This window comes from Eulemur rufifrons, chromosome 16 (assembly GCF_041146395.1).
Source record: "Eulemur rufifrons isolate Redbay chromosome 16, OSU_ERuf_1, whole genome shotgun sequence".
Lineage (NCBI taxonomy): Eukaryota > Metazoa > Chordata > Mammalia > Primates > Lemuridae > Eulemur > Eulemur rufifrons.
Genome location: NC_090998.1, coordinates 31,315,795 through 31,342,112, shown reverse-complemented (window position 1 = coordinate 31,342,112; position 26,318 = coordinate 31,315,795). Strand labels below are relative to the sequence as shown.

The 26,318-nt window shown below is 36.5% G+C and overlaps 1 protein-coding gene across 2 annotated transcripts in view; it reads right to left on the bottom strand.

Annotated features, from left to right (window-relative positions):
- LRRK2 (leucine rich repeat kinase 2) overlaps window positions 1-26,318 on the bottom strand; it is a 137,426-nt gene that overhangs the window by 23,304 nt on the left and 87,804 nt on the right. For both annotated transcript variants that reach the window (XM_069491825.1, XM_069491824.1), the window contains exons 33-41: window positions 25,288-25,376; window positions 20,401-20,588; window positions 19,303-19,457; window positions 18,149-18,295; window positions 17,811-18,002; window positions 17,021-17,167; window positions 12,334-12,434; window positions 8,167-8,357; window positions 2,785-2,945 (exon numbers count right to left, since the gene is read on the bottom strand). In XM_069491825.1, the coding sequence (XP_069347926.1) occupies window positions 2,785-2,945; window positions 8,167-8,357; window positions 12,334-12,434; window positions 17,021-17,167; window positions 17,811-18,002; window positions 18,149-18,295; window positions 19,303-19,457; window positions 20,401-20,588; window positions 25,288-25,376 (1,371 nt within the window). The remainder of the gene's footprint in view (window positions 1-2,784; window positions 2,946-8,166; window positions 8,358-12,333; window positions 12,435-17,020; window positions 17,168-17,810; window positions 18,003-18,148; window positions 18,296-19,302; window positions 19,458-20,400; window positions 20,589-25,287; window positions 25,377-26,318) is intronic.

The window sequence follows — 26,318 nt, the reverse complement described above, 5'->3', positions numbered from 1 at the left end:
TGGTGATGGTAGTAGTGGTGGTGATAGTTATTGTTATTTAAAATGAGAAGCAAAATTTGGGGCTGAGATAATTAGAAATGCTCTAACAATAATAAATATAGTAATGATAAAGTGAAGGTCTTGCACAGAGCAAGAAAAAAACAATGTATTAAGCAGCCTGGGGAAGCACGGGCAAAAGAGAACAGATCAGCCCCTGGGTTTTTCTGTCATTATCTTTCTTCATATTTATGTTAAAACAAGTCAATTTTGGAGATTAAAAAGGACCAGAAACAAGCATCTGGCTTGGTATGAAGAATCAGATTGATTCTTGGTATGAAGAATCAGATTAAATTTTAGAGAGGTTTTGACCAAAACCAGGAAGTCAGATATTTAAAGTAAAAGGCTATGAGTTTGAAGCAAGTTAACCTGAGGGGGCTGCTAGCTGGCCCAGACCACCAAGGGGAGTAGCAGGACTCAAGTTCAAGAACACAGTCAATAGGGAGCAGAGAGATCCACTGTCCCACTGACTGGACAAGGCTTCAACAACAGGATTCCCGTCCCCCAATCCTCTATTAACAGAGAGACTGGTTTGGGGGATGCAGAAGCAAAGAACTGCAAGCCCCAGGTGAGTGGCCCAGCCCACGTTGGTGTCACATGAGAATCTTAAGCAGATCTTCCAAGGGAAAATCGTTGTCCTGTGACCCCTTTTCCTAGGTGAAAATATATGAAGCCTATGAAATTCCATCCTCTAAGATTGTTTTTCCGAACCTGTAATTGACAGTATTTGCTATTCGTGGCTCTGTTGTTTTGTTTTGGTTTTTTAATAACTAATATTTGATAATTAAACTTCTTCAAGTACATATTTAGAGTTGCATGAAGTCTACGAGAGAGACTAAAGGATTTAAAGCCAAATAGCTCTAGATTGAGTTCTCGTCTTGGCCACTTACTGGGTGACATTCTGCAAGTTACATAATTTCACTGAGCCTCAGTTTTCTCATTTGACAAATGAGAAAATGATAGCTAACTTTCAGCCCTGGCATGAGAATAAGACATCATGTACCTGGCACTATGCCTGGTGTATAGCAGGTGTTCAAGGATGAAAATTATTTTTATTATTATTGAAAAACCCAGAGACACTCTCAGCCAGAACATATACTTTGAAGGGCTTATGAGGGTGCACACTGTGCCTCAAAATGTACCTATAAAAAAGAGAGGATTGCATCTGGAGCAGAAACAAAACCAGGCATTGGAATCTGGGAACATTTGCTTATCTAAGTCCATAAGTTGGGTGGGCAGGAAACAAACTAGAACCTTTTCCCTAGTGAGATGCCCCCTAGTGTATTTTATTCTGTCTTAGACATGGTGTTTTAATGGACCTGCGACCATCAAAATGACGTAAAGCCACCTGTAACATTATTTACAAATAAATCACTATACAAGGCATCCCGAAGATAGAGCTGTCCTCCCCCAAACAGATATCAACCCCTCAATTTTCTATGCCCCACTCAAACTGAAACCTGAAAGACAAGATGTCTGTACAGATCACTGGCCCTGTGACTGTTCCTTACCTATCAGAGCTTGAGATTCTGATGAAGCTGAGAGGAAGGGGAATGGGAGCAGAGAAGGGGAGGGAGGATCCTATGCGGTAGACAGTGATGTGGAAAGAACATGGCTAAGTGTAACACCATGAAAACACAAGTACAGGATAGCACAGGAAATAAATTTTCACTGGTGGTAGAGTTGGTTAATGGCAGTAATAACAGGATTATTAGACTAGGCATGACAAAAAAGTGTTGGGGATGACCCCAGGAAGTAATGTTAAAAGCTAAGACAAGAAAATGGTGCCAGTGATTTCTGGAGATCATAGCTATGAGGGTATCCAGAGTGGGTATGTTTCTCTTTACATAGTAGACATGATTCATCTTGTTATACAGAGCCAAATAGAGAAGCTGCATTATTTCTAACTATTGAAGTATTAACAAGTTATAAATTACAAAGAAAGAAAACTGAAATGCAGTGTTTATAGTCCTAAACTCCCATATCAACCTATAATAAGAAGAAAGTATGCTTCTATCAAAAACAGTGCAACCAAGAAAAACCCCAGGTCCAAAGACCTTATGTAAAACCCTTGGAGCCAGAAGTATTTAGGAATTTATACTTTTTTATATTCAAGAAAGTTAACAAGGACATATAATGTATGTTATAATATATTATACAAACCCTTAGTAGGGTCAGGACCAGCCCCCTGTACTCAAACTTGTTTACATTTCTGCAGCAAAATATATGCATATTCAAATGAGTGTGAGAAATAAAGATCTTAATAAACATCAAGTCAGTTCATGCAAGTTTTGCCACCAAGTAAGTTAAAAAAAAACTTAGGGCATTCAGAGTTCTTTGGGTTTCAGAGTTACGAAAAAAGAGTTTGTGGACCTGAATTTGATTTGCATCGTAAGTCTCAACAGTAGCTAGATTAAAGCTTCTTCTGTTACTTTTTACCACCTCTAGAGTATTTAAAGATTTCAAAAATCTAACTTTTAAAAATATAACTTGAAATCAAACATTTTCTCCTTTATATGCAGTTTTTGCCTTGGGAAATTACATCAATTGATAGATTTTTTTGTTGTTGTTGTTCTATAAAGCACAATGATAAAAATCACAATGGAATGGTCACAATTATTCACACAATAAATATCTGTTCACAATGTGATGGACCACAGTGTTCTTTTGACTCTCCTGAACTCACATGTGAGGCCACTGGTTATTCATCCTGCAGAGAGAATTGTCAAGCATGTGTGACCCCCCTACCTGGAGTGCCCTCCGATGTTTTGATGCCCATCCTGCAGCAATACTGAGCGATTCCGTAGTCGGCAATCTTTGCAATGATGGCAGCGTTTGGGTACAGAGTAAAAAGCAGCACATTGTGGGGCTTTAAGTCCCGGTAGATAATCATGGCCGAGTGGAGATATCTACCAGAAAATGCACAGGAAATCTAATTAAAATGTGATTGTATTACAATAATTTTTGTCATAATTTCCTTGAATATGTATGTCCATTATGTCAATTGTCAAAAATTCTGTGATAATGTTGACCCTTAAAGTTAAGACACATTGTAGAAGGAAATCAAAACACTGAAGTCTGATATTACAAAGAGGTTATGCTTTCAAAAAAAAAAAAAAATCAATCCTAACAAGTGAGTGATTTAAATTTTAAGAGAACACCATCTCAGGCAAAGTGCCATATTTTGGACACTTTTCTTTTGTATCCCTTAACAATTACTTAAAGGGAATTCTGAATTCCCCCAAAGGTCATATGAATAGTTTAACTATTTTCAAATGTAAATATGTTAAAAAAGACGATTTTGTTGTAACTCCCATTTATTTAATAGTTTTGATTTTCTCAAAACCATGTACAAGTTTGTCTCAGCTTTTAAAATTTTTTCTATTCTGTTTACATTTGATATTTAGTTTTTCTGACTAAAATGTTTCCTAATATTTTGGGGAACGTTTTCTACATTTTCAATAACAAATCAAAATATAACTTTTTTCTAGTTATTAATCTCTTCCTCTGTTTGAAGATATAACTTACTGTCAACACAATTCCATTATAAATTAAGGTTAAGAAAGAACACTTTGGATTGAGAGTTAGAATGAATAAAACATTATCTTGGGAAAGATGATGTTGAATGACATTAAAGGCCTTCTTGTTTGAGACTGATTCATGCAACCATGAGCAATTAGAGTTGGACATTTCAGGCACAGAATAAGAACTAGTTAATATAAAAAACAACATAAAGTTTTAATCTCCACCAGGTCTTCTCCTTTCTGGAAACATGGTCAGAGAGCTTAACTTGTCCCAACTACTGACCTATTTACCACTTTTCCTTAGATTTCTACGGAATTCCATTCCCCCAACTCTGTCTTTCCTGACCCATGATGTCAAATTGACTACAGCCTTCCACATGATGTCCCAGGTGTGTTAGGATCTACCTTGGAAGAACAATTTTTCACTGGAATTAACGGAGTTAAATTTAAATCCTTTGTTTATTTGTGGCTTTTGGTTTTAGTTCATATTATATCAATAAATACGTACTCCATTACCTAGTACCAATCAATGCTGCAGGGATTAGGGGCAGAGTGGCAGTAATACCCTGAACTTTTCAATGCATGATGGTCTAGAGAGTATGTATCATTTAATTACAAAAGATTCTCTCTTCCAGGATGTAGTTAGGACACTTGACATTAGGCCTATTCATTTTGGTATACCTGTTTTTGGCCGAAGATAAATATATTAATGAAGTCGACTTGAACAATAAGTAATAGGCTTGGAAGGAAAATTTACTAAGGGCTTACTGAAAGGTCATTAGCTACTTCTGCTCTGCTGAAAAGAAAGGCTGGGAGATTAAGAATAAGAAAGTTAAAGCCAAGTCACACATCATTGAACAGCAACCAAATCCTTCCTATCCATGCCTCTTCTAGTATATTTATAGAACACAGACTCTTTCTGAATACTTTCTAAAGGCTAAAAAATAGTTAAGCTTAATTTGAAATAATGGCAGTGGGAAAGTTAGTTAAAATGTTCAATTATAGGATTTAATATTAAAAAGTACAGTTTGAATAGCTTTTAATAGAATAGCAAAATAGCTTTTGAAATAAAAACTACAGATCTTGCCTTCTCAAAAATAATTCAGCCATAATTTATGCATTGTGTGACAATGACTATTGTCAAATATTTTATTAAAATAAACTGGTCTATATTCAGTTAAACAGTCATTCTTTAATCATGATTATCATAAGTGTTGCTAAGAAACCCCTTTCTTCATAATTTAAACTTTGTCTCATCCTGAATAGACTTATTCTAAAAATAGAAGGCATTCATTCATTTAGCAAATATGTCCCAGGCATTTGTGAAGTCCAGTCATTAAGAGATACAAAGTCATGAGTGTATCTAGGCTCTTAAGGGGGCCACAACTTATTGATAGAAGGATTATGCTTAAATAATACTCAAACAAGTGCTCAAACAAGGTTACAGAAATGTATAAGCACCATACCGGGGAAGGATGGGGGGGCGGGGGACACAGACATAAAGATGGCAAAGTCGACTCTCCCACTAGACTGTAAGTTTTCAACCTCAAGAACAACACAATCTCTACCTAACCCTCTTCAGCACCTAATACAATGTCCTACACATGGTAGAGAGGCTAACTCTTTACAGAACAGTTGAGCTTTGTAGTAGAGATGGTGTTGAGCAAATGCTTGAGGAAAAGGAGTTCTCTAGGCAGATAAGTTTGTGGAAAGAGAAAAACAGCAAACGCAATGACAGAGAGACATGAATGTAACTGAAAAATTCAAGCCTTTCAGCATGGCTAGAACACAGTGTGGGCAGTGGAGTACCATGGGGGTGGAGAGGAAGGCAAGAGGCACACAAAAAGAATTCTGAAGCTACACCAAGGAATCTGGATGCATTTTGCAGATCATTGGGAACTACTGGGCAATTTCAAGCATCATTAGATTTTTATTTTAGAAGAAAAATTCTGATAATTCCCTGGACATACTGAACCAAGGCAGGAATAGTAGCAAATAAATAAATAAATTGACTCAAATGATAATGTAAAATAGAGTCAAGGACCTGATGGACAAATGGATACTTGCTTTTGGGGGAAGGGGTTTGTCTGGATGTGACTGCAAGGATCCTGGCCTGGCTAGTAGGGGATACAGGAGAAAAAAAAGAGGTCAGGAGGAAGTGACAAGGAGAATAAAGTCAGTTTTGGTAAGATTGAAACACAGAAACTTATGGAACATGCAGGAGACTACATCTTCACTAGGTATCATAGAATTATGATAAAGAGTTCAAAGGAGTGGACAGAATTAGCGACATATGCTAATAGTTGAAGGCAAGATTGCAGAAGAGACAACGTGTAACATGAAAAAGTTCTTGTATGTCACTCTAAGCAGCTCTGGCATTTAAGGGATGCCAAAGGAGCCTGATTTTATTGTCTCTTTTTGCCTCTGTAGTTACAGCTCTATGCTGAAATATATTTGGGAAAATAAACCTTAATGCTGTGTTTTTAAAACATACTTAGTGCTGGTAGAAAATTGATAGCTACTGAAATCTAGCCCCTTGTGGCACAAGGCCTGAAAGGCTCTCCTGGCATTATGCTAAGAACAAATCAGGCAAATTATAGAAAAATATGCTGACATTTCACTTACATCATCAGAAACTGCTGGATTTGTTATTTAAAGTAAGGTTTCAGAGAACTAGAACAAGTTATTTTAGAGATGAGGTTTTCCAAACAGCATTGAATTTAAAAATAGCAATTCTTCATCTTACAAATGAACACTTTGGGGATTATGTTGAAGAATTAGGAAAAAAAGAGGGCCTAGAGTTAGGTAAATTAAGGAAAATGACCAAGGCAGCTTTGAAATACACGAGACTAAGCTGTGCTTTACTTTGATAAATTTAACTCAAGGTTCCCCCTGGTGTTCAAAAGCAGAAATTTCAACCCAAATCCAAATCCCTGCATCCTGTTTCATTTAATAATCTGTATGGTTTTCAGTAGTTTCTGGACCCTTTTAGGAAGGGAAATCTATTCATGTGATGTACTTATTATATTCCCCATGAATTATTAATAGTTATAACCCCCTGGTTTGGTTTGGTTTGGTCTGCTTATGAGGGGGGTTGTCTTCCTTACTACGCATTACATTTATGTTTCTGGACACTGCCCCAAAGACATAGTCACAGCATTTCAGAAGAGAAGGGAGAAAGGGAAATTTGTATCCACTGCATGGTTACTATGCACCAGGCATTGTTATCCTTCCTTGCTTCCTTGCTTTCTCCCTTTCCCCTACTGCCAACACATATTCTGCTCTGGGTGCTGGAGACGCAATGGCGAACGAGATGAAAAGTCCCTGCTCTCATGGCACTTAGATTCTGATACCAAAGACAGACAATAAACAAAGTTTTAAAATGAAAACATAAAGAATACCAAGCAGTGATAAGTGCTATTGCTGCTAGAAAGACAAAGGGTCGTCAGAGACATTCTCTCTGACGAGAGATCTGAATGAAATGAGAAGCAAGCCAAGAGCACATCTGGAAGCCAAACATCCTGGGAGAAGATGGTGCAGGTATAAAGCCTCTGGCATAAGCAAGAAACCCCAGAGAGGCGAGTGGCTGAGCACAGTGCCCAGGAAGGGAGGCAGGAGCGGGCTGATACCAGGAACGAGACCTGATCCAACTTCCACATTGGAAAAATCACTCATGTTGCTGTGTGAACAGGCTATATATCATGGGACAAAGGTGAAAGCAGGGGACCAGTTAGGCAATGAGAGGTGACAGTGGCTCAGACTCACAGGGTAGCGAGAGACATTGTGAGAAGTAGTTACATTAAGATCCATTTTATTGGCAGAGCTGGAAAGATTTACTGAAGGATGAGGTGACCGATGGAGAGAAAGGAAGGAGTAAAGGATGACTCCAAGGCGAAACAACGGGGTGACAGGAGGTGGGGAGCAAGGGGGGAGGAGATGTCAGGGGTTTAATCTAGGATGTCTTCAATTATTACAAAAGTCATCGCAACTTTATGCATTAAATATTCGTCATGGTTTACAAACTATTAAAAATGGGACTCAGGTATAAAATAACAGTTACTAACTGCATGGAACAGTGACTAATCCTAGTCCTGTAGTCTCCAAAGACCTTGGCCTTTCCATTCTGCTGTGCTGTCTCTCCAAGGCTCTGTCTAGCATCTGGCTGCAGAGCTGGATGTGCCTCTGAGACACATGAGACAGCCATGCAGAACAACCCACTGCTAATCACTCCAGTCCCCTTCAGAAAGACAAATTAATCTTTCCTTATTAGCATTATCAACTGACTTACCTTGATACTTTGAAGCCTATCTTATATTTTTTAAGGCATGGCAGGTCAGTACAGGGTTCAGATCATGGGCTCTAGAGCAGGACTCCTGGGTTCAAACTCTATTACTACTAGTTATGAGCTTTTGCATCGCCTTCCCACTCTTATTTTATGAAATTACAAACTTTGATCATGGAAATGGTCATTTTCATCCAAATTGTTTGTAAAATGTTACTGGGGCACAATGTTCCTGGGAAGGGGAAGTACTATTCTCAGAGCCTGAGACTAAGTTTGGGGTCACAGCTGTCGTGCACTGAATGGAAAACCATGTGACCTACTTACCTCAAGCCATCAGCCACATGTAGTGCGATCCTGTGCTGTAGGGTTCTGGTGAGGCTGCCTTTGTCCTGCTGAAGCAGGCGATCCAAGGAGCCCTTGGAGGCCAACTCCATCACCAACATTCGAGGACGAATCCCAGCCGCCAGCAAAGATATCAAGCTGGGGTGGTGGAGGTGGCAAAGCACCACCAGCTCCTGCAAAAGTCCAAACTCGTCTAAGAATAATAGAACACTGGCTCTTACTCAAGTATCTGCTTCTTTAAGTGCATCAACACTTTGAGCATGGTTTTCTCTGGGCGACTGGACTACAGCAAACTTTCCATTTCTTCTTTGAGATTTTTTTTTTCCATATTTTCAGTAACAAACACCTGGTTTTGAAACTACAGTTGACCCTTGAACAACACAGGTTTGAACTGTGCATGCCCATTTATACATGGACTTTCTTCCACCTCTGCCACCCCAAAGGCAGCAAGCCCAGCCCCTCCTCTAGCTCCTCCTCAGCCTACTCAACATGAAGATAATTATGATGATCTGATGAACCACTTCCACTTAATGAATACAAAATACATTTCTCTTCCTTATGATTTTCTTAATGAAATATTTTTTTCCTCTGCCTTACTTACTGTAAGAATACATTATATGATATATACACAAAATATGGGTTAATTGACTGTTTATATTATCAATAAGGCTAACAGTAGGCTATTATTAGTTAAGTTTTGGAGAGGTCAAAAAGTTACAAGTGAATTTTCAACTTTGCAGGAGGTCAGTACCCCTAACCCTCACGTTGTTCCAGGGTCAACTGTATTGTCTGAATTAAAATTTTAAGTTCTATTTTTTCCTTTTGCTCTGCTTAGAACATTTAATTCAGGGACGGTACACACATTGTGGTCATACTAACAGGCCATGTCAGTCTCATCTACTGAATTCTCATTAGCCACGGAGTCCTTCCCAGCCCACGATTCTGAGCACACACTACTAATCAACTGTAACTGGCACATGAGGTAAAACTGTCCATAATCTCTGGTTTAATGACTACAAAAGTTTACTGAGAATAATGCCTGATTCCATAGAAATTTATGCCATCAGCCCCTCCTGAACACTCTGATGACTTCCCATTACTCTTACATTAAAATCCCATGGACTTCCATGGCCTCATGGCTTAACATGATCTGCCCCCAGCCTACCTCCCCAACCATCTCCTTTCTCCCTCCTCCTCGTCACCACCCTTCAGCCACACTGGCATTGACCCAATCCCTAGCACATGCCCAGCTCCTTCCAGCCACAGGGTCTTTGCCTTTGCTGATACCTCAAGCTATAAATCCCTGCAGCCTTCACACAGCTGAAGGCTTCTTGCCTTTCAGATTTTAGCTCAAATACTACCACTTTCTCAGGGTGGCTCACTGTGGACCGCCCTTACTAAATCAATCCCCAGCTGCAACAATAGTTCTGCAATCCAAGAAGCCAGAAATACCACTGGAGCTTGAATAGAGGCCTCCACTGTGATACAATCCTCTCTGTGGACCACATTATGTGAGACTTTACAGTCTTTTTTATGACACGGTGTTTGAATTCCACATTCACTTTATTCTGTATATATTCCACTTTACTCTGCAACTGTAACTTAGTTGAAACTTATAGCTTATGTGATGTTAAACTGATTCATATTTTTAACTGTGATCACTGCAGAAGTTCTGATTCCTAACAGCCAGCTTCAAAGATGTGGAGTATCAGTGCCAACTGCATTTATCAGGAAACTGAAGTGTGGAGAATTCTGCAAGCTAAAAAAGAAAGGCTGAACACCCTGCGAGGGGATTTTCCGAGAACAAAGCTTCAGACTGCAACCATATTTGCTTAGAAAAGATTTTTTTTAATGTCCATGTTTGATTATCTCATTTGGTAAAAGCTGAGAACAAGTCAAGTTAGCTCTGTTTACTTTCATAGGCACAGACAGAGGCCTATCCTAATGTTCTGTCCTGGAAAACAAACTCACTATAAAGAGAAAGGAGTAAGAAAGAAACTATAATAGACCTTCCCCAGTCCATGACTACTGGTGGGATGGCCCCCACCTGTCATTTTTCTTTCTTTTTCTTCATTTTTTAGAGAAGAAGCACATTTTGCACACTCTTCTTTTTCAAGTGCTTCCACTCTTCCCTTGGTTTGCTTAGCTGCTACATGTTAATCAGCCCTGTACACATTTTTAGTATTCATTTCCATCAGGGCTCCCAAACACTCTCCATAAACTTTGAAACATATATTCAAAATTAATGACCAAAAAAATAAAAAAAACAAAATTAGTGACCAAGATGCAGAAATCTATTTATATAACAAGTTAGCTACACAGTGAAAGAGATTGTGCCCAGATTTGGTTTACAGACTTGCTTCTATCCACAAAATATTTAACTTGGTCCCAGAACTAGGGTGTGACTTTTGTTACTAATAATCAAAATTCCTCAAGATAGTTTGTACAGACATAAATTTTTTTCACTACTCAGAGTAACAAAAATATGACAACTATATATATGTATTTTTAAGTTTACATAAGTTATTTAGATTCAGCCACTAAGAGTTTCTTTTAATAAATCAAGGAATAAAAGTGAGGATGAAGAGATTCAAAAAATACAGTTGAGTTCTTATAGAAGGTGGCAAAATTAGCATTGGATTTTACTTCCCCTCTCACTCTGTCTGTGTCCCTCATTCCTGTAGTCAGGAAAAAAAAAAAAAAAGGAAGGAAAAATCCTCACCACTACCCAAAACAAGAGACAATACAGAAGTAGCCATTGTGGGTTGTACATTCCCGTTTCTTTCCTTCTAAGAGTACCTTGATTTTTGCCGAGGTAGCAAACCCTCACCCATGCAGCCCATGGACTTCAGGTGAGGGGGAGCTGACCCCAGTAGCAGCTTCAAGAGAAGGTGGGAGTATTGTAAGTAATGCCATCCTCATGGCCACTGTGATTGGCTCAGCAACACAGACCTCAACCATCAGCACAAAGCATTGCCCTGAACATAGTGCTAGATTAAGCTTTACAAAAAGAATGGAATTACAAAACTTAAGAAGAAGGTGGCAAGAGAAGAAGAAAGAAGAATCGTGATCATTTTTCCTCGTCTCACATAGAAAGGGGTCAGTACCTGCTGTCCAGAGTTGGGGTACTAAAAAATAGAAGTTTTGTAAATTATTTCAAGTTACAATGGTTACTATACTAGGAAAACTAATGTAACCAATTTTAAATTTTAATTTTAAATTTTGGCAAGAGGACAGGGAGGTGAAGTAGGAGATAGAATAAGTATGCTAACTTTCCCCATCGTTTGTAGCAGGTAGTCAGTAGGTTTGTTGTTTTGTTTTTTTTTTTTAACATGAAACAAAGCTATTTATATTGATGCATTTTATGTAAAAATCCAATAAAGAGAAATCAATATGTGGTTTGGAGATCTAGAGCGATTACATCAGTAAGCAGGTATTGCCATTTAAAAGGCTGGAGATGCAATTTACTGAAGTGGATAAATCCAGAAAGGAGAGGTGTAAGTTTATCAATTAGAGTTTTTAATTTAAGATTTCTGTCCTCTAATCAAATTAGCAATGTGAGATCATTCTTTAAACTGTTCCTTTCACTCTGCACACACAGAAGTCATGCTCAAGAAAAAGAAAAATCGTTATCTCAGAAAAATGAAGATAAATACTCTGAAGAAAACAGAACCAGAAGTCAGGAGCTTGCTTGGGCTTCAGGGCTGGACGCAGGCAGAAGCAGCTAGAAGTCTGACTATGGTGGAGCACCAGGGACAGAAATAGGCCCCTGATGAGTTCCAAGAGTCTACATTTCTAATGATCTCCCAGGGAATGCTCAGCTGCTGGTTTGTGGGCCCCATTTTGAGTTGCAAGGTTCTAAAGTAAAATAGGGAATGTGAGTCTTACAAAAAATTTTCCATCATACTTAAGTATCACAATTACAGGAATTTTCAAAATATTGTCTTTTCTTCATTTTTCAACAGGAGAAACAACACAAAACTTTCTACTCCATAAAGAAAGGACAAAGGACGATTTCATCATGAAACTCATGTAAACTTTTAAAGGAAATGCGGTCATTATTTTGCATTTTCACAACTGCATGCAATTAAAAGTTCCAGGAGATTAACAATATGTGATTGAATGTAGTAGTATTATTGGATTTCTTACTTGTCTTAACAGCCTAAGTGATGTATGTTTATTAAAAATCTTCACAGCCACTTCTTCTCCTTCGTAGGCTGCTCGATAAACTGATCCAAAACTGCCATCACCTTTTGAAAAGAAAGTACAAAGCACTTAAGTTAATCTGTCCAAGCAGAAGAAAAACTAAATTATATCCGTTGTAATTATATCTGTTGTGTATCTGAAGAGAAATCTGGCCCAATGGTTTCACTGATAAATCTCCTTTAACACTTCCTCTTCCTTCTACTCCATTAACTAAGATACACCTAAAGATTCTGTCCCTGACCCTCCTGTCTTCCCTCTACACATGCCCTGCTCAGTTACTTCATCCACTCCTGTGACTTCATCTATGCCTATTATGTGTAGAGAATTTTCACATTTTCACTTATAGACATAGCTACCTCCTAAATGCTCTCCTATATTTCCAATTTTGTGCTGGAGATTTCCATGCTTGTCCAAATCTCCACCACATTCCATCGAAGGCCACATTCATCATCTTTTCTCAAAACTAGTTTTTATTCCACCTTCCACACATCTGATAAAAAAACAAAACAAAACTCTTTTCCAGGTCATTCTGACATTGAAACTAAAGAATTATCTTAACTCTTGTCCCCACACCTAGCCCCACAGCTCACTGGCAGTCCACTTTGTGGCCTCCCTCACGTCCACACCTCCCTTTCCACTTCCGCCACCACACCCTTTTGGTGCCCTTAGTGGCTTCTGCCTAGAGCGTGCGGGGGCCTCCTGAGTTCCCTACCTCCAGCTCATTCCCTCTCTCCTGCAAAATCAATTTCCCAAGAATTCTACTTTGATTGTGTCACTCTCCCGCTCAAAAACAAATTACTCCATGTTGCCTACTAGGTCAAACCCAAATTCAGCTCCATATTCAATTGTGGCTCTGAATTGTTTTTCTAGTTCTTTTCTTGCTCTGCTTCTCATTCTCTACGCTCAAGTCCGGTAGTTTTCCTCCTCGTCCTGGCTGAACAGGAGGAGCTTTCTAAAGATACTAATGTCTGGGCTCAAGGATTCTGATCTAATTAGTCACAGGAGGTAGTGGTCATTAGGGTTTGGTTTTTTTTCTTTTAATTCCCCTGGTGATAGTTATGAGCAAGCAGGGTTGAGAACAACTGCTCTAGACCTATTTAGAACAGCCAAAATTTCTGAACATGCTTTGTACCTTCAGGCCTGTACATCCTTGCTACGTCATTCCTTGAAGAACTCTGCTACCCCTTCACCCCAATCTCTGGGGAGTTTACCAAGCCTACACGGTCCAACACATTTCAAGAAATTGAGGACCGCCTTGGAAACTGACCATGCTCAGTCCCATGGACTATTATTCCCCACTGGCATATAGTAAATCCTACTTGTACAATATGAATGGTTCTCACATAGCACCTTGAAATGTAGTCACTTGATGGGTATAAACAAATAAACATAGAAAAATCTACAAAGAAATAAGAACAACAGCTTGTTATTTCTAAGTGCTGAAATTATGCATCTATGGGAAGCTTCTACCTAATTGTGTATTTTTAAAATCTCTATAATAAACATATAAAATCATACATTATTTTATGCCCAGAAGCAATGCATACTAAAATAAGTAATAACTCATTTGAGTACGTCTTGTATTTCTACCAGATCGTAAACATGTTAAGAGTAATCTTCATCTTTTCAGTCTTAATATCCTTTCATCCTATCCCTCTAGTATTCAATAAATGTTTGACTTTTAAAATCATTTGTTAATATCGTTGGCATTGAAAGTGAGGGGAAATGAATGCTATAGGAACAGTTAAGTATTGGAATCAGAAATAGGATTGGATAAACAGGAGAGGAGGAAAAGAAGAAAAGCAAGCGGAGAAGGAAGGGAGAGAATGGGTAGGAGCGACAGAAATTTAAATAATAGATTCATCTGTTCTGGTTCCCCTCAATCTGGACAGCTACTGATAACACAGGAAAATTTTAATGGGGCAGAGAGAAGAAGCACACTCTAGGAAGATACATCAAAATTTCAAGTGGGAGAGATTTCTAATTTTTAAAACCCTTTCCTATTTGAAAATCGCTGCTACATTAATGTGGAAAATGGACTGTCATATCCTTTAGGTGACTACAAACTAAAGTAAGGGTAAGAACTGCTATTGTATTATATATCTGTGACATCAAGGTGGGAAAGAAAATTGAAGGCAAGGAAACCTTCCTAACCCCATCAAATCACACCATTAAAGTACTTGCCTATTGTGGTTGTCCAAAAAATTGTCCATCAAAGAAGAGATATCCCCTGCAACTCAGATGCACGAACAAAACTCCATACATTTAGATTTAAAAATATACTTATAAAACAAGTCTATTCACATCTATTAAGGTGTGTTGTATTAGTCACTGCAAATAGTTGCCAATATCTGGGAAGGAAAAAGTCAATAGAAAGCCTGAATTCACTCCTGCCCTACAAGAAAAGTGTGTGCTGGGGGCAGCTGGGTGGATGGCGGGGATGATCTGCGGACCTTCCCCCAGATCAACATAGCATAAAGATATTGGGAGTCTGTAACCGTAAAATGTCTTTAGAAAAATATATCTTATTTGTTTAGATCAATGGTACTCAACCCCACCTCCTACCTTTGACAATGTCTGAAGACAGTTTTGACTGTCATATCTGTTGGGAGAGGGAAATACTACTGACATCTAGTGGGTAGAGGCCCAGGATGCTGCTAAACATCCCACAATGCACAGGACAGCCCCCAATGTCAAGGAATTATCCAATCCAAAATGGCAATAGTACGAAGGCTGAGAAACCCTGGTATAGACTGCTTTCTGTAAATAAACTTGAAATTTATGAGTTTATGGGATATGGAGCTAGAGAAGGAAGAGTAATCACAGAAACAGTTTCCTATCTGTGTAATTAAGTATAAAACACAGATGCTTCAAAACAGCCTTTATGAATAGTGTTTCTACATACACTACTTAAATCTTGTCCACTCATCTAAAACACATCTTTATACAGGAAAAAGAAATATTTTGGGGAGCTGTGTCTGACAACGTGGGGTTCCTTCAGAGAAAGGATACACTATTTCTGGTACTTGCTTGAATTCTTTGAATTACTACTGAAGTTTGGGGTAGGTTAAGATATAGGATTCAACGTTAGTATTTTTTGTTAATCCACCATTAGTAATAAATTAACTTCCTGAGTTCCAAAGTATTTGAATTCATTCTAAACTTTCTAATCAATGTGAAAAAAAAGGATAAAGGGGTTTATTAAACTTTATATGTCATGTCCCAAATTTTAGATGGTATTTTCTAATAATATTATGTCCTGACCAATAGATTTTAAGCATTATCTCTATGGTAATTGAACTAAAAGTAAATATATATACATCACAACAACAATAACAACAAATAGTACACAAAGTTAAGTCAGAAGTGTTCTCAAAATACTTTACATTAAATCAACCCAATGCTCTTCATAGACTTCCCAATGACTCCCAGGAATGTTTAGAACTTGAGTTTGTCACCCTACAGTTAATAACAGTATATTATATACATGAAAATTACTAGGAGTAGATTTTAAATGTTCTCACCATTAAAAAGGATATGAGGTAATGTATATGTTAAATGGCTTGATTTCTCCATTTCACAATGTATACATACATGAAAACATCACATTATATACCCTAACACATACAATTTTTATTTTTCAATTAAAAAATAATTTTTTAATTTTTTTTAAAAAGGTAAGCAGTGAGCTGGATAGATCAGGGCTTCACAGGTATTTTAAGGACATTAGCTTTTATTGTGAGAGTGATGAGAAGCCAAAGAAGTATTCTACAGAATGACATGGTATGTGACACATCATATCTCGACTGTCTCTTTCCAAAAGTACTTAGAATGTGCCAGCATTTCCACTTCTTAAGTTTATGGAGTATTTTTAAAAACATCTTTTAGATCTCAAAATCCATGTATAATGATAGAATAGGCCCAAGGAATAAAGATAGAAATGAGAATATTAGAACATGGTTATTTTTTTCAATAAACACCTAAACATGCTACATGAATTCAGTGATTTCCATCATACCCTGTTGAAAATTATTGATTGAATTCATGGTACCAAGAAACGTAAACAGTTCAGCAAACCAAAAAAAAAAAAAAAAAAAAAAAAGGATTTGAGTAGGTTACCAATTTAACACATCTGTTTTTATACTTCCAAAGTTCTTTTTATGAATATTTTTATGAGAATTGAGCATTGTCATACTGAGTCATAGAGTCATAACATTGCTGCCGTGACTACACAGAGGTGTGCCTCCTCTACGTGGCTTGTCCTTTGGCATCTGAAAAATGGCTGCTTCACTTCACTCACCTGAAAACCTCCTTATCTGCCTCCTTCATCTCTGGCAATTAAAGCAAATGCAAGGACACAGTTCAATACTTCATAAATATTTGTCCTTCCATGACGGTCCCAACCTCATCTTGATCCCACTCTACATGTATGTGTGCAAAGCAAATTCCAGATCTGTAATATTATATTACTTTAAATATATCATTCCAAATTAAAAACATCATAACAACTATATGAAGACACTAAAAGTCTATGATGATATATTAATAATTCAGATCTCTGAATACTTTCTAAATTATAAGGAGAAAATTGCATCCTAATTTTTATTCTCAAACTGACAAAAGTAGTTACCTAGGAGAAACTCTGGAGCTTGTTCAAATTCCAACTCATCATTATTCAACATAATATTTCTAGGCAGGTCAGCCAAAATCAAGTCAGGAGCAATCTGAGATATTGGAATGGTGAGTCTTGGTTGATCTGGATTTACTAGGAGGTCTCCTGAGAATTAATAAAAGTTTTTATTTTTAATAAAAATAATATTTAGAGATATACATAAATTTGTGTTTTTGACTTGCAAAATTAATCACGTTTTCTATAATTTCTGATCACTCCCTTTCTAACGAATCCTAGATTTCTCTAGAAAATTTGAAAAAATTTGAAAGGTTCACTTAATATTTATCTACTTGGAATTTTAAAAATTTATTTCTAGGTACATTCATTAGAGAGCAGAATTTTGAACCACTGTAAACTACCTGATATCTGACTAGGAAGTTATCTATCTTCTGTTTCTGCCACATTCGTGGAGCAGTTATTATATGGAAGAAATGTTGGTCAGTTATTTCTATGTATTATCTATTTTAATCCTCATAACTATTTTATAAGTGTCGTTAGAACTTATGTTTCACAGATGAGGTTGTGTTGCTCAATGAGCCAGTATTAAACCCTCAAATCAACATTTTCTGAATCTAGAATGCAAGATTTTACTGGTAATAAATATTTATTTTCCAAACTGTCATTATAATTGAATATACTATATTTTAACTCATCCCTTACAGATAAGAATAATTTACATTTATTAAAAGTCACTTCACAAATATGGAAAGATTACTTAAAAGTATTTGTAAGTTGTATCAAAATATACCTTCTTCTGCTTTCTTCATCAAGTCATCAAGTAAGATTTTTTGATGCTCTTCACCATCATTAAAACTATATAAGGCCCATTTCTTCAAGAGAGTTTCTCCTTCACCACAAATATCAATCTCCAGCAACCCAGGAAACCATTCTTCCATGAGAGAGTCAATGTGATCCACAACTTGGCCCAAAAGAATACAGCCTACAGAATCCACAAAAGAGCTCATCAACATCTTGTCTAAACTTCATGCTGTTGCAAAGCTAGAAAAAGGGAACTACAAAGTTTTTTTTAAAGTTTAGATTTCTTTAGTGGTACAATTCAAAGTTTTTTTTAAATAATTTGCTTACCTTTTCTACAAGAAGGAACTGTAATTTTTAAGAAACTCTCTGGGTGATTATCTAAGACTTCAGATCCTACCAGACAATAAGCTTCAGGAGACCAATTCAAGTAGATGCCTTGTCGCCAATACATTCTGTTCGGGCGAAGTGCTCGTTCTGAAAGAAGTTTAAATGGATCCAAATGTTTCCATTAATTATTAACTACTTTGTAAATTAAAGGGGAAAAAAACTACTTCACACACCACAAGTGGCAGTAATATAGATATAATTGTTTCAAAAGAAAGTATTGGGTTGTTAATAATATGAGCCCTCATCCGTATCTATTAAATATTGTATTAAATATTTTATCCTTAATTTTGCATTAAATAAATTAAATGGCCTGTAGGTTAAGATACATTTCAGGTTCATTCTGTTAAGCAGTTTAATATGCTTAACAGATGAAGAAAGAGAATCATAAATAAGTTCTTATAAATTTTAAAAACAAGTTGATGATCATGCTAAACCCAAAATTTTGAAATTTTTAATGCAATGTAACTGTACTTATATGTTGATTAATTCTAAGCAAGATAAGGTTTATTTCAGAAACCAGTAACACCTGCTCAAAGTTTTTAACCAAAAAAATGGTATTTTCCCTTCGGAGTACTAAGATGTCTATTTATTTACTTTAGAAGGAAGAACTACCATTATAAATACCCATTTTTGTTCTTTTTTGTAAATCTTTCAGGGATTATGCAGCAGAATAGAGATCTTACAGTCCCCACAGTGAATAGCCAGGACCTATTACACTTTTCAGGCGAAACTCCTGACTATACAGTGCTCATTTCTTCTTGTGTTGTTCACATGTGCGCACATGTGTGTGTGTATTAAAACTATTACTTCTAGTTTGCTGTGGCTTGGAAAGCAAAATATTGCTAGTTGTTGGAAACGTGTCTAAAATACGAACAAATAGGCTTTGAATGAGGACCTCAGAAATTTTCTTCCTAACAAATTGCATGAGTTTTTATGTATTTGTGTGTCTTTATATTGCCCAGTCTGAGGTTTCATGAACTTATTTTCTTATTGTCAGCTGCCTTCCAAATAAGTAAACTCCGAGAAAATGGCATATTATCTTTAATAAGCTTTCTCTCCAATTTCTCTAAATATTGTCTTCATTAAACACTTACCTCTTCCTGAAAGCATGTAAGATGAAATTTCAAGTAATCGATTGATTAATCTCGACCAAAATCCCATTGGAAAATAAGGCATTTCGTACAGTCGAATGATAATCTCAGAGTTCTCACAGTGGGGAAGTTCTATCACAGGCCTGTGGTCAGACAAACTGAAAGGAAAAGGACACTATCATTAGAGTGCATTAGAGTGCTTCGGAAAACACCCAATCTTGTTGACCAAAGGATTTTACTGCTTGAAATCAATAATTATTCCAAGCAATTACACCTTTTTTCTAACATTCTTTTGCTACATGCTCTTCCTACATCAAAAATTCAAGTCATTTAATCAATTCAAATGCATGCTCAGATGTACCAGATGCATAAATTTTTTTTAGTAATCCTATGCACACTAATAATTACAATTAGTTATGCATAGACAAATGTTGAGATTATATAAAACCTGAAAAAAGTACATGTTCTTAAAATAGATATATGCTTTAAGAATATCTTAAATAGAACTAGCTGCCATTCATCAATCAATGTAATTTGCACTTTTCAACATCATATTACTTTATAACATTTCCCAGTTGCTTACAAAGAAATAAGAAAAATTTCTATAATATAGGGCTAAAATTGGGCCTCCATTGTGATACCATCAATTCTTTTAAAACTCTGTTGAAAACTCACTATCTACCCAGAACTTGCCTAATACAATAAACTCTCTTAGTACCATGTAAGGATACATACATACACACACACACACACACACACACACACGCAAGCACACGCGCTCTCTCTCTCTCCCTCTCTCTCCCCCTCTCTCTCCTCTCCTCCACAGTAATCTCAACTATTTACCTTTCTTAAATAATTTAAGTAGTGGCAAGCCAAATAGGAATTAAATAAATAAAACAAGTCATTTACTATATCTTTAATGTGTCAGATGCAATATTTTCATTAAAAGTAAATGCTACACTTCAGTAGAAAGTTTACATAGAATCAAGAAAAAAAAACATTTACTACATCTATTATAGACCAAACTTTCTTTGACAACTAAAAGAATATAATAGATGGTCAATTTCCATGGAGTAATTCAATTTTTAAGATTTGGTTTACCTGCTTGGAACCAGCAAATATTCTTCTCCTATTGGCAAGGCAATCTGGAATTTCTCTAGGAGTTTAAAGTACTGTGACATGTAGTTCTTTGGAAATCTCTTTTTCTTTGAAAGAAATTTTTCCACATCTCTACGTGAAATAATTCCCTTAGGATGTTTCGGAAAGCCTTCCACTTTCACTGTCAAAATCTGAAAGATTCAAATAATAAACACTCACTAGAATTCATTTTCTGAAATGCTGCAAATTTAAAGCACTTCATGTCTCTTTTCTCAGTGAAAGTGATCAGAATAATTTTAACGCTGTCAAGTACTACACGGGATCTTATTTCTCTTTCAGCCATGTAACCTAGAAGCCCGGCAGGGCATCCACTTCCAAAAATGTGCTAAATTAAGAAAGTGAATTCAGATCAGAAATTACTGAGATTCTATGAAGCCAATGAACTTCAAGATTTCCCTACCTACAATTAACATATCAATTCAATACCTCACATCCATATTGCAATCTCATTAATATATTCCTAGGAAAATTATCTTCCAAACTGCAATCACTCCAGGTTTGTAATAGAAATATCATTTTACATTTATATATAAGAAGGGTTTCCATTAATGGGAAGAGAGGCTGTGTACTACAGTTTAGTGATTCTCAAAGTAACCACAGCATTTTGCTGAATTCTCCTTGCAGAGTCTGGGTCAGTACATATGGGCTGAGGCTTGAGAATCTGCTTTTTTAACAAGCAACCCACATGATTCTCACACGGAGATCATACTTTAAGCTTTGATCATTGTCATGGTAGTTAAAAATCAAAGTCAGAATCCAGGTTCAAATTCAGGCTCTACTACTAGCTGTGTGACCTTGGGAAAGGTATTTGATTTCTTTAAAGCACAATTTCCTTCTCTGTAAAATGAGATGATAAAAGTGACTGTCTTAGATTGTCTTAGATAACACATGTAAAGCATGCAAAGTACATATGACAATTTTTAACTTGTCATAAACCCTCATATATCAGCCATAATTATCTACATATTCCTATTTATTGTACTTAGCCAAGTTCATTTTAAAAAGAGGTTTGAACTTAATGTTCTTTAGTAGCTCTATAATGTTTAAAGGACACTTAAACAGTAGCTAACATTATTTATGTTATCATGTAGTTGAGTAAAATACTGGATTGCAAAATTCTTATGCCCAAAGACTTGTCTTACCCATCTCCCTATTTCTATTTTGTATGTATAATGTTTACTAAATCAGTGAATGCATGCTTGATTGAACATATTGGTTTTTAATGACAGTGTGCAACGGCTGGTTAAATAATAGAAACTGCAGTTTATAGTGGTCCCATATTGTGTATTTTATAGTAGTCCTAGTTTGCTCTTACAATTTAGGTAGTGAAAAAAACTGCTTGCTTTTCTAGTGTTGGTCAAGTGCTAAGACCTCTGACAATTCACGATCACCGACCACACTTTGTATTTTCTTTGAAGTGCCCTGTCCTACCAGACATACTGTATGTTTATTTATTATTAATTGTCTCTCATTTGAATGTTAGCTCCGTAAGTACATGAACTCAAAGGCACTGGAGTCAAACTACTTGGTTTGAAATCCTAATTCTCCCTCTTCCTGAATGTGTACCTTTGGATAAATTATTTAAACTCTCTGTCCCTCAATTTCTTCATCTGCAACTTAAGAGTTAATACAGTACCATTTCAAAGAGTTGCTGTGAGAATTAAATGAGATAATCTTTGAAAAGCACATAGTAACCCCTCATAAGTTTATAACAATTTATAAATTATTCCAATTTATTTTACTTATACAAATTCATTTTCATAGGAGTTTGTGCTTGTATTTTTCTGGTAGATCTATAGTGTGCTACCACTATTTGTAGTAGCTAGTTTCAAAGACGGACACCATCAATTCTTTCCCTATACATGTGAGCTGCTCAGATGGAGTCCATTTCCCTTCCCCTTGAACCTGAGCTGGCCTTGTGGTTGTTCTGGTCACTAGAATGTGGCAGAATTGACGTTTTTGCCAATTTGGGGTATAGCCTTTATGAGGAATGGAAAATTCTGCTTCATTTCTCTTGGTAACCAGCCAGCATGTAAGATGTCCAATTACCCTGAGATCATCATGGCATGAAGAAGTCCAGCCAAGCCATAGGAAGGGCCCCATGAGCAGCATCAATATACCAAAAATGTGAGCATAGCTTTCTTGGACTTTCCAGCCCAGCTCAATGAATGAAGCCAAGTAAATGACCCTTGCCATCACCATGTGGAGCAGAACCACTCAGCTGAGCCCAGTTAGTCCACAGAATACTCAGAAATAATAAACTGTTGGCATTTGAAGTCTCCACGTTTTGGGGTGGCCTGTTAGATGGCAATAAAATCTTAACTTTTTCACCTCAAAAAGACATCCTAATATTCTTTCAAACTAGTAACTGATATTGCTAACTCATGGCCTTATTCAAGGAAAGAGAATTTTCCAGATTCCTCTGTATTTCTCCCATGTATTTTTATCAAGATTAAATTGCTACATGAGCTTTCTAATGCTCTACCTGATCAATTCAATAAGTTCCTTTCATATCTCTTTTATCGTACAGTTAAATGAGCTTTGCAAACTTTTCCCTCCCTTGATGGAACCTTTTTTAATAAGTTTAGTGACCTAACAGCTCGGGGCACATAGAAGGTAGGTGGGCTCATTAGAGCTTCTGCACCATGAAATTATTCCTGCCTTTGCCTTGATGATTCGTGGCAGTGACTGCTCTTATTTATTTTTGCTGACAAGCATCAGACAAGTCACTCTTTGTTTCACTTTATTTATAGCTTCCATTCCCTTTAAACCTTAGTGAAAATGACATATTTCAATTTATCAGCATAAATAAAAATGACAGTACTTATTTTTTAGGTTAATAAGAAATTTAAATTACCATTTTATAGACATTTTAAATCTGTCTTTCAAAATAACTTTGAGCTGTTCAAATTCTTAACTTAATGTTCACTTAAATTATCGTGGTTATTATTATAACTATGCTAATGAGAAGAACTTCCATGAAGTTTCAACTTAATTACTCCACAGAATCTTCAGGAATGCTATTGCAGCCATACTGGAAATCTGCTTTTGTTTAAATGAAGGTGATTCTGATGTGAGCCTCTTCCCTATTCTATTGTAAAAGATATACCTACCCTAACATTGTCCATATGTGTGCAACTTCAAATGTTCCCAAGTCACATGGAAACACACCACTTTGGAGGGGGGCAACTTTAGCCTTTTCTTGACTAGAGTTTGGTAACTTTCTGATAGCTACAGTGTGCCACCTAGGACAGCAAAATCTGCTGGCAATATTTAAAACTTCCTTTACTGAACAAGATGCATCTACCTACACATATTTTTTATTTGGCTTCATACCTGATACATTTCCCAAAACTACATGAGTACATCTTTACAGTTTCGATTTTTTTTTAGCTCTTAAAATAACATGCCTTAAATTGCCAGAAAGGTCAAATATAAATTAGCTAATATTTTCTGCTCACTTACACTGAAGATGGGAGGCAATACAGAAGATATTATTGTTGTTATCCTCATTTTACAAATGAAGAAACAAAACCTTAAAATATTAAGAAATGTCACAAAGCCAGTAAGTATTTAGAAGTGATTTAAACCTAGGTGAAGCTGACTCCCAAGCATGTGTTCTCAACCACACTACTCTACTGGCTCCATTATTTAATAGATCAATAAAATCACATTTCCTATGGTATATGTGCAGAAGGATGAAAATCTAATTTAAAAATATCTACCGAAGTAGTAACAACTGATGCATTACAATTAACTGCCAATTACAATAATGTTTCAATATGCTCTCGAGTTCCATGGTATAGGATTTAGCCTCAACTGAGTTCCCTCTGCAAAATACCTTCCTTTTTTGCCTTAGATGGAATTTAAGAACAATTACTCAAGATTGTCTGAGGGAATTTAATTACCACTGTGGTTTAACTGGAAGAGGTATTTCTAATATACAAAGATATAATCATTTTAGGGACTCAGGGAGTCACAGGCAAAACTATAAATTATACTCATAAACAATGTTTGTTTAATGGTTCTCAACTGGAGCCATTTTGCACCCTCCTGGCAATACTTGGCAATGCCTAGATACACTTTTGCCTCTCATAACTGGGAGGGTACCACTAGCATCTAGAAAGTAAACACCAAAGATGCTGCTAACATCTTAAAATGTGCAACAAAGAATTATCTGATCAAAAATGTCAATAGCGTTGAAAAATCCTAAAGTAGTGTATTTTGCTCATAGCTTTACTATGACAAACCTACAGAGATGAATTATTATAACTAAATAACATAAACTCATTGGTAATGGATTATCATTGGGAGAAGAAACCATTTTCCATATGAAATACATATGGAGAAAAGACAGCCATAACCAATGCCATCCTAAGTTTTCAAAATTGTAAGCATTTAGAGCGCAGATCATTCCACTTAGTCAAAACTCCCCTCCCATGTTATCTAGACAGAGGTTTCACAGGCTCACCAACTAAATTTTCTTATAGGCATTTACCCCAAGGCTTTTCACAAAGCCTTCATTCAACTGACTAAGTCAATAACAAAACTAAAGATATCACCAGGATCTAGAAAAGCTGTATGGAACAGAGAGATGCAAACATCTTTCTGTGTCTTGAAAAGAAAGACATGAAGCTGAACTCTTAAGATATCTTTCCTTCGTTCATGAAGCTATTCAAGCAATCTTCTATGTCAAGTGTTCTTCAGTTTTCTATATTCACAAGTTTCTGCCTTAACTAAACACAAGCTCCAAAATGCTCAATGCTCTGGGTGCCATCTGTTCTACTCTTTGATCAGAAGCCCCATGCCACAAAAATAGAAGACACCAACCTGTGCCATTATTTTACAAAGCCACTTGGGTTCCACAAAATATAAGTCACTTAACTGCAGGGCTGGGTCTTGAAAATGAAGAAGGACTCCTGTAGTAAAAATTCATCAAACAGTGAAACATGAAATCTAGAACATACCAATATCAAAAGGCTTTAGAGAAAATCTAATCTGACCTCATTTTACAGATGTGGAAAAGTCAGCATAGTTAGTGGCAGAGCTGGGACTAGAACCTGTACATCCTAGTTCCCAAGCTCTAAGGTCCCAATGTTACAATGAAGTATTTTTAAACTATATAAAATAATCATATATAAGCATATCTGAGACACTGGCATGCATTGCAGAGCACATATTTACAGATAAATAGAAATTCACAGTTTTCTCTTTAGCTTGCTAAATACACACTAAAGGATTTTATTTTCAAATACAGATAAACACATCATATATCAGATATCTGATTTAAGAATGATGGGGAACAGAGCAGACTGTAATCCACATGAAGATATTTTTCATACAACAGAATCTAGGGGATCAAAAGCAGCTTCCCAGCCACTTACTCTAGTACTACAAATCAACCTACACATCCCTAGCAAGGTAACACTGATCAAGTACACAAATAGCACTAAAAGTCAGTTTGAGAGTTTTGGTCTATGAGATTCATGTGTGATGCAACACAGCTAGATCTGCTAAGTGTCCCAGTTAGACCATCCCAAAGACAATTCTCCTGTGCAGTATAAAAAGAACTTTCACATGCACTAAATTCATTTGACATTGACACTACGAAAGGCTGTGGCCGTGTTCAGGGTTCCTTCCACAGCTCCTGCGTAGTAAAGCCAACCAAGTTCTAGACCTCACATGTTTTAACTCCTCCTCAGGGACTCTTTCCACTACTGTGACCTTGGATGATTTCTAAATTTCTTTTCTTATGACACGATGTATGATTCAACACCCATGAATATGCTGATCTTCCAAAAAGAAAAAAAAAAAAACAGTGGCCTATTAAAGAACTGTGGAGACAGTCTCTTAAAGTTTGA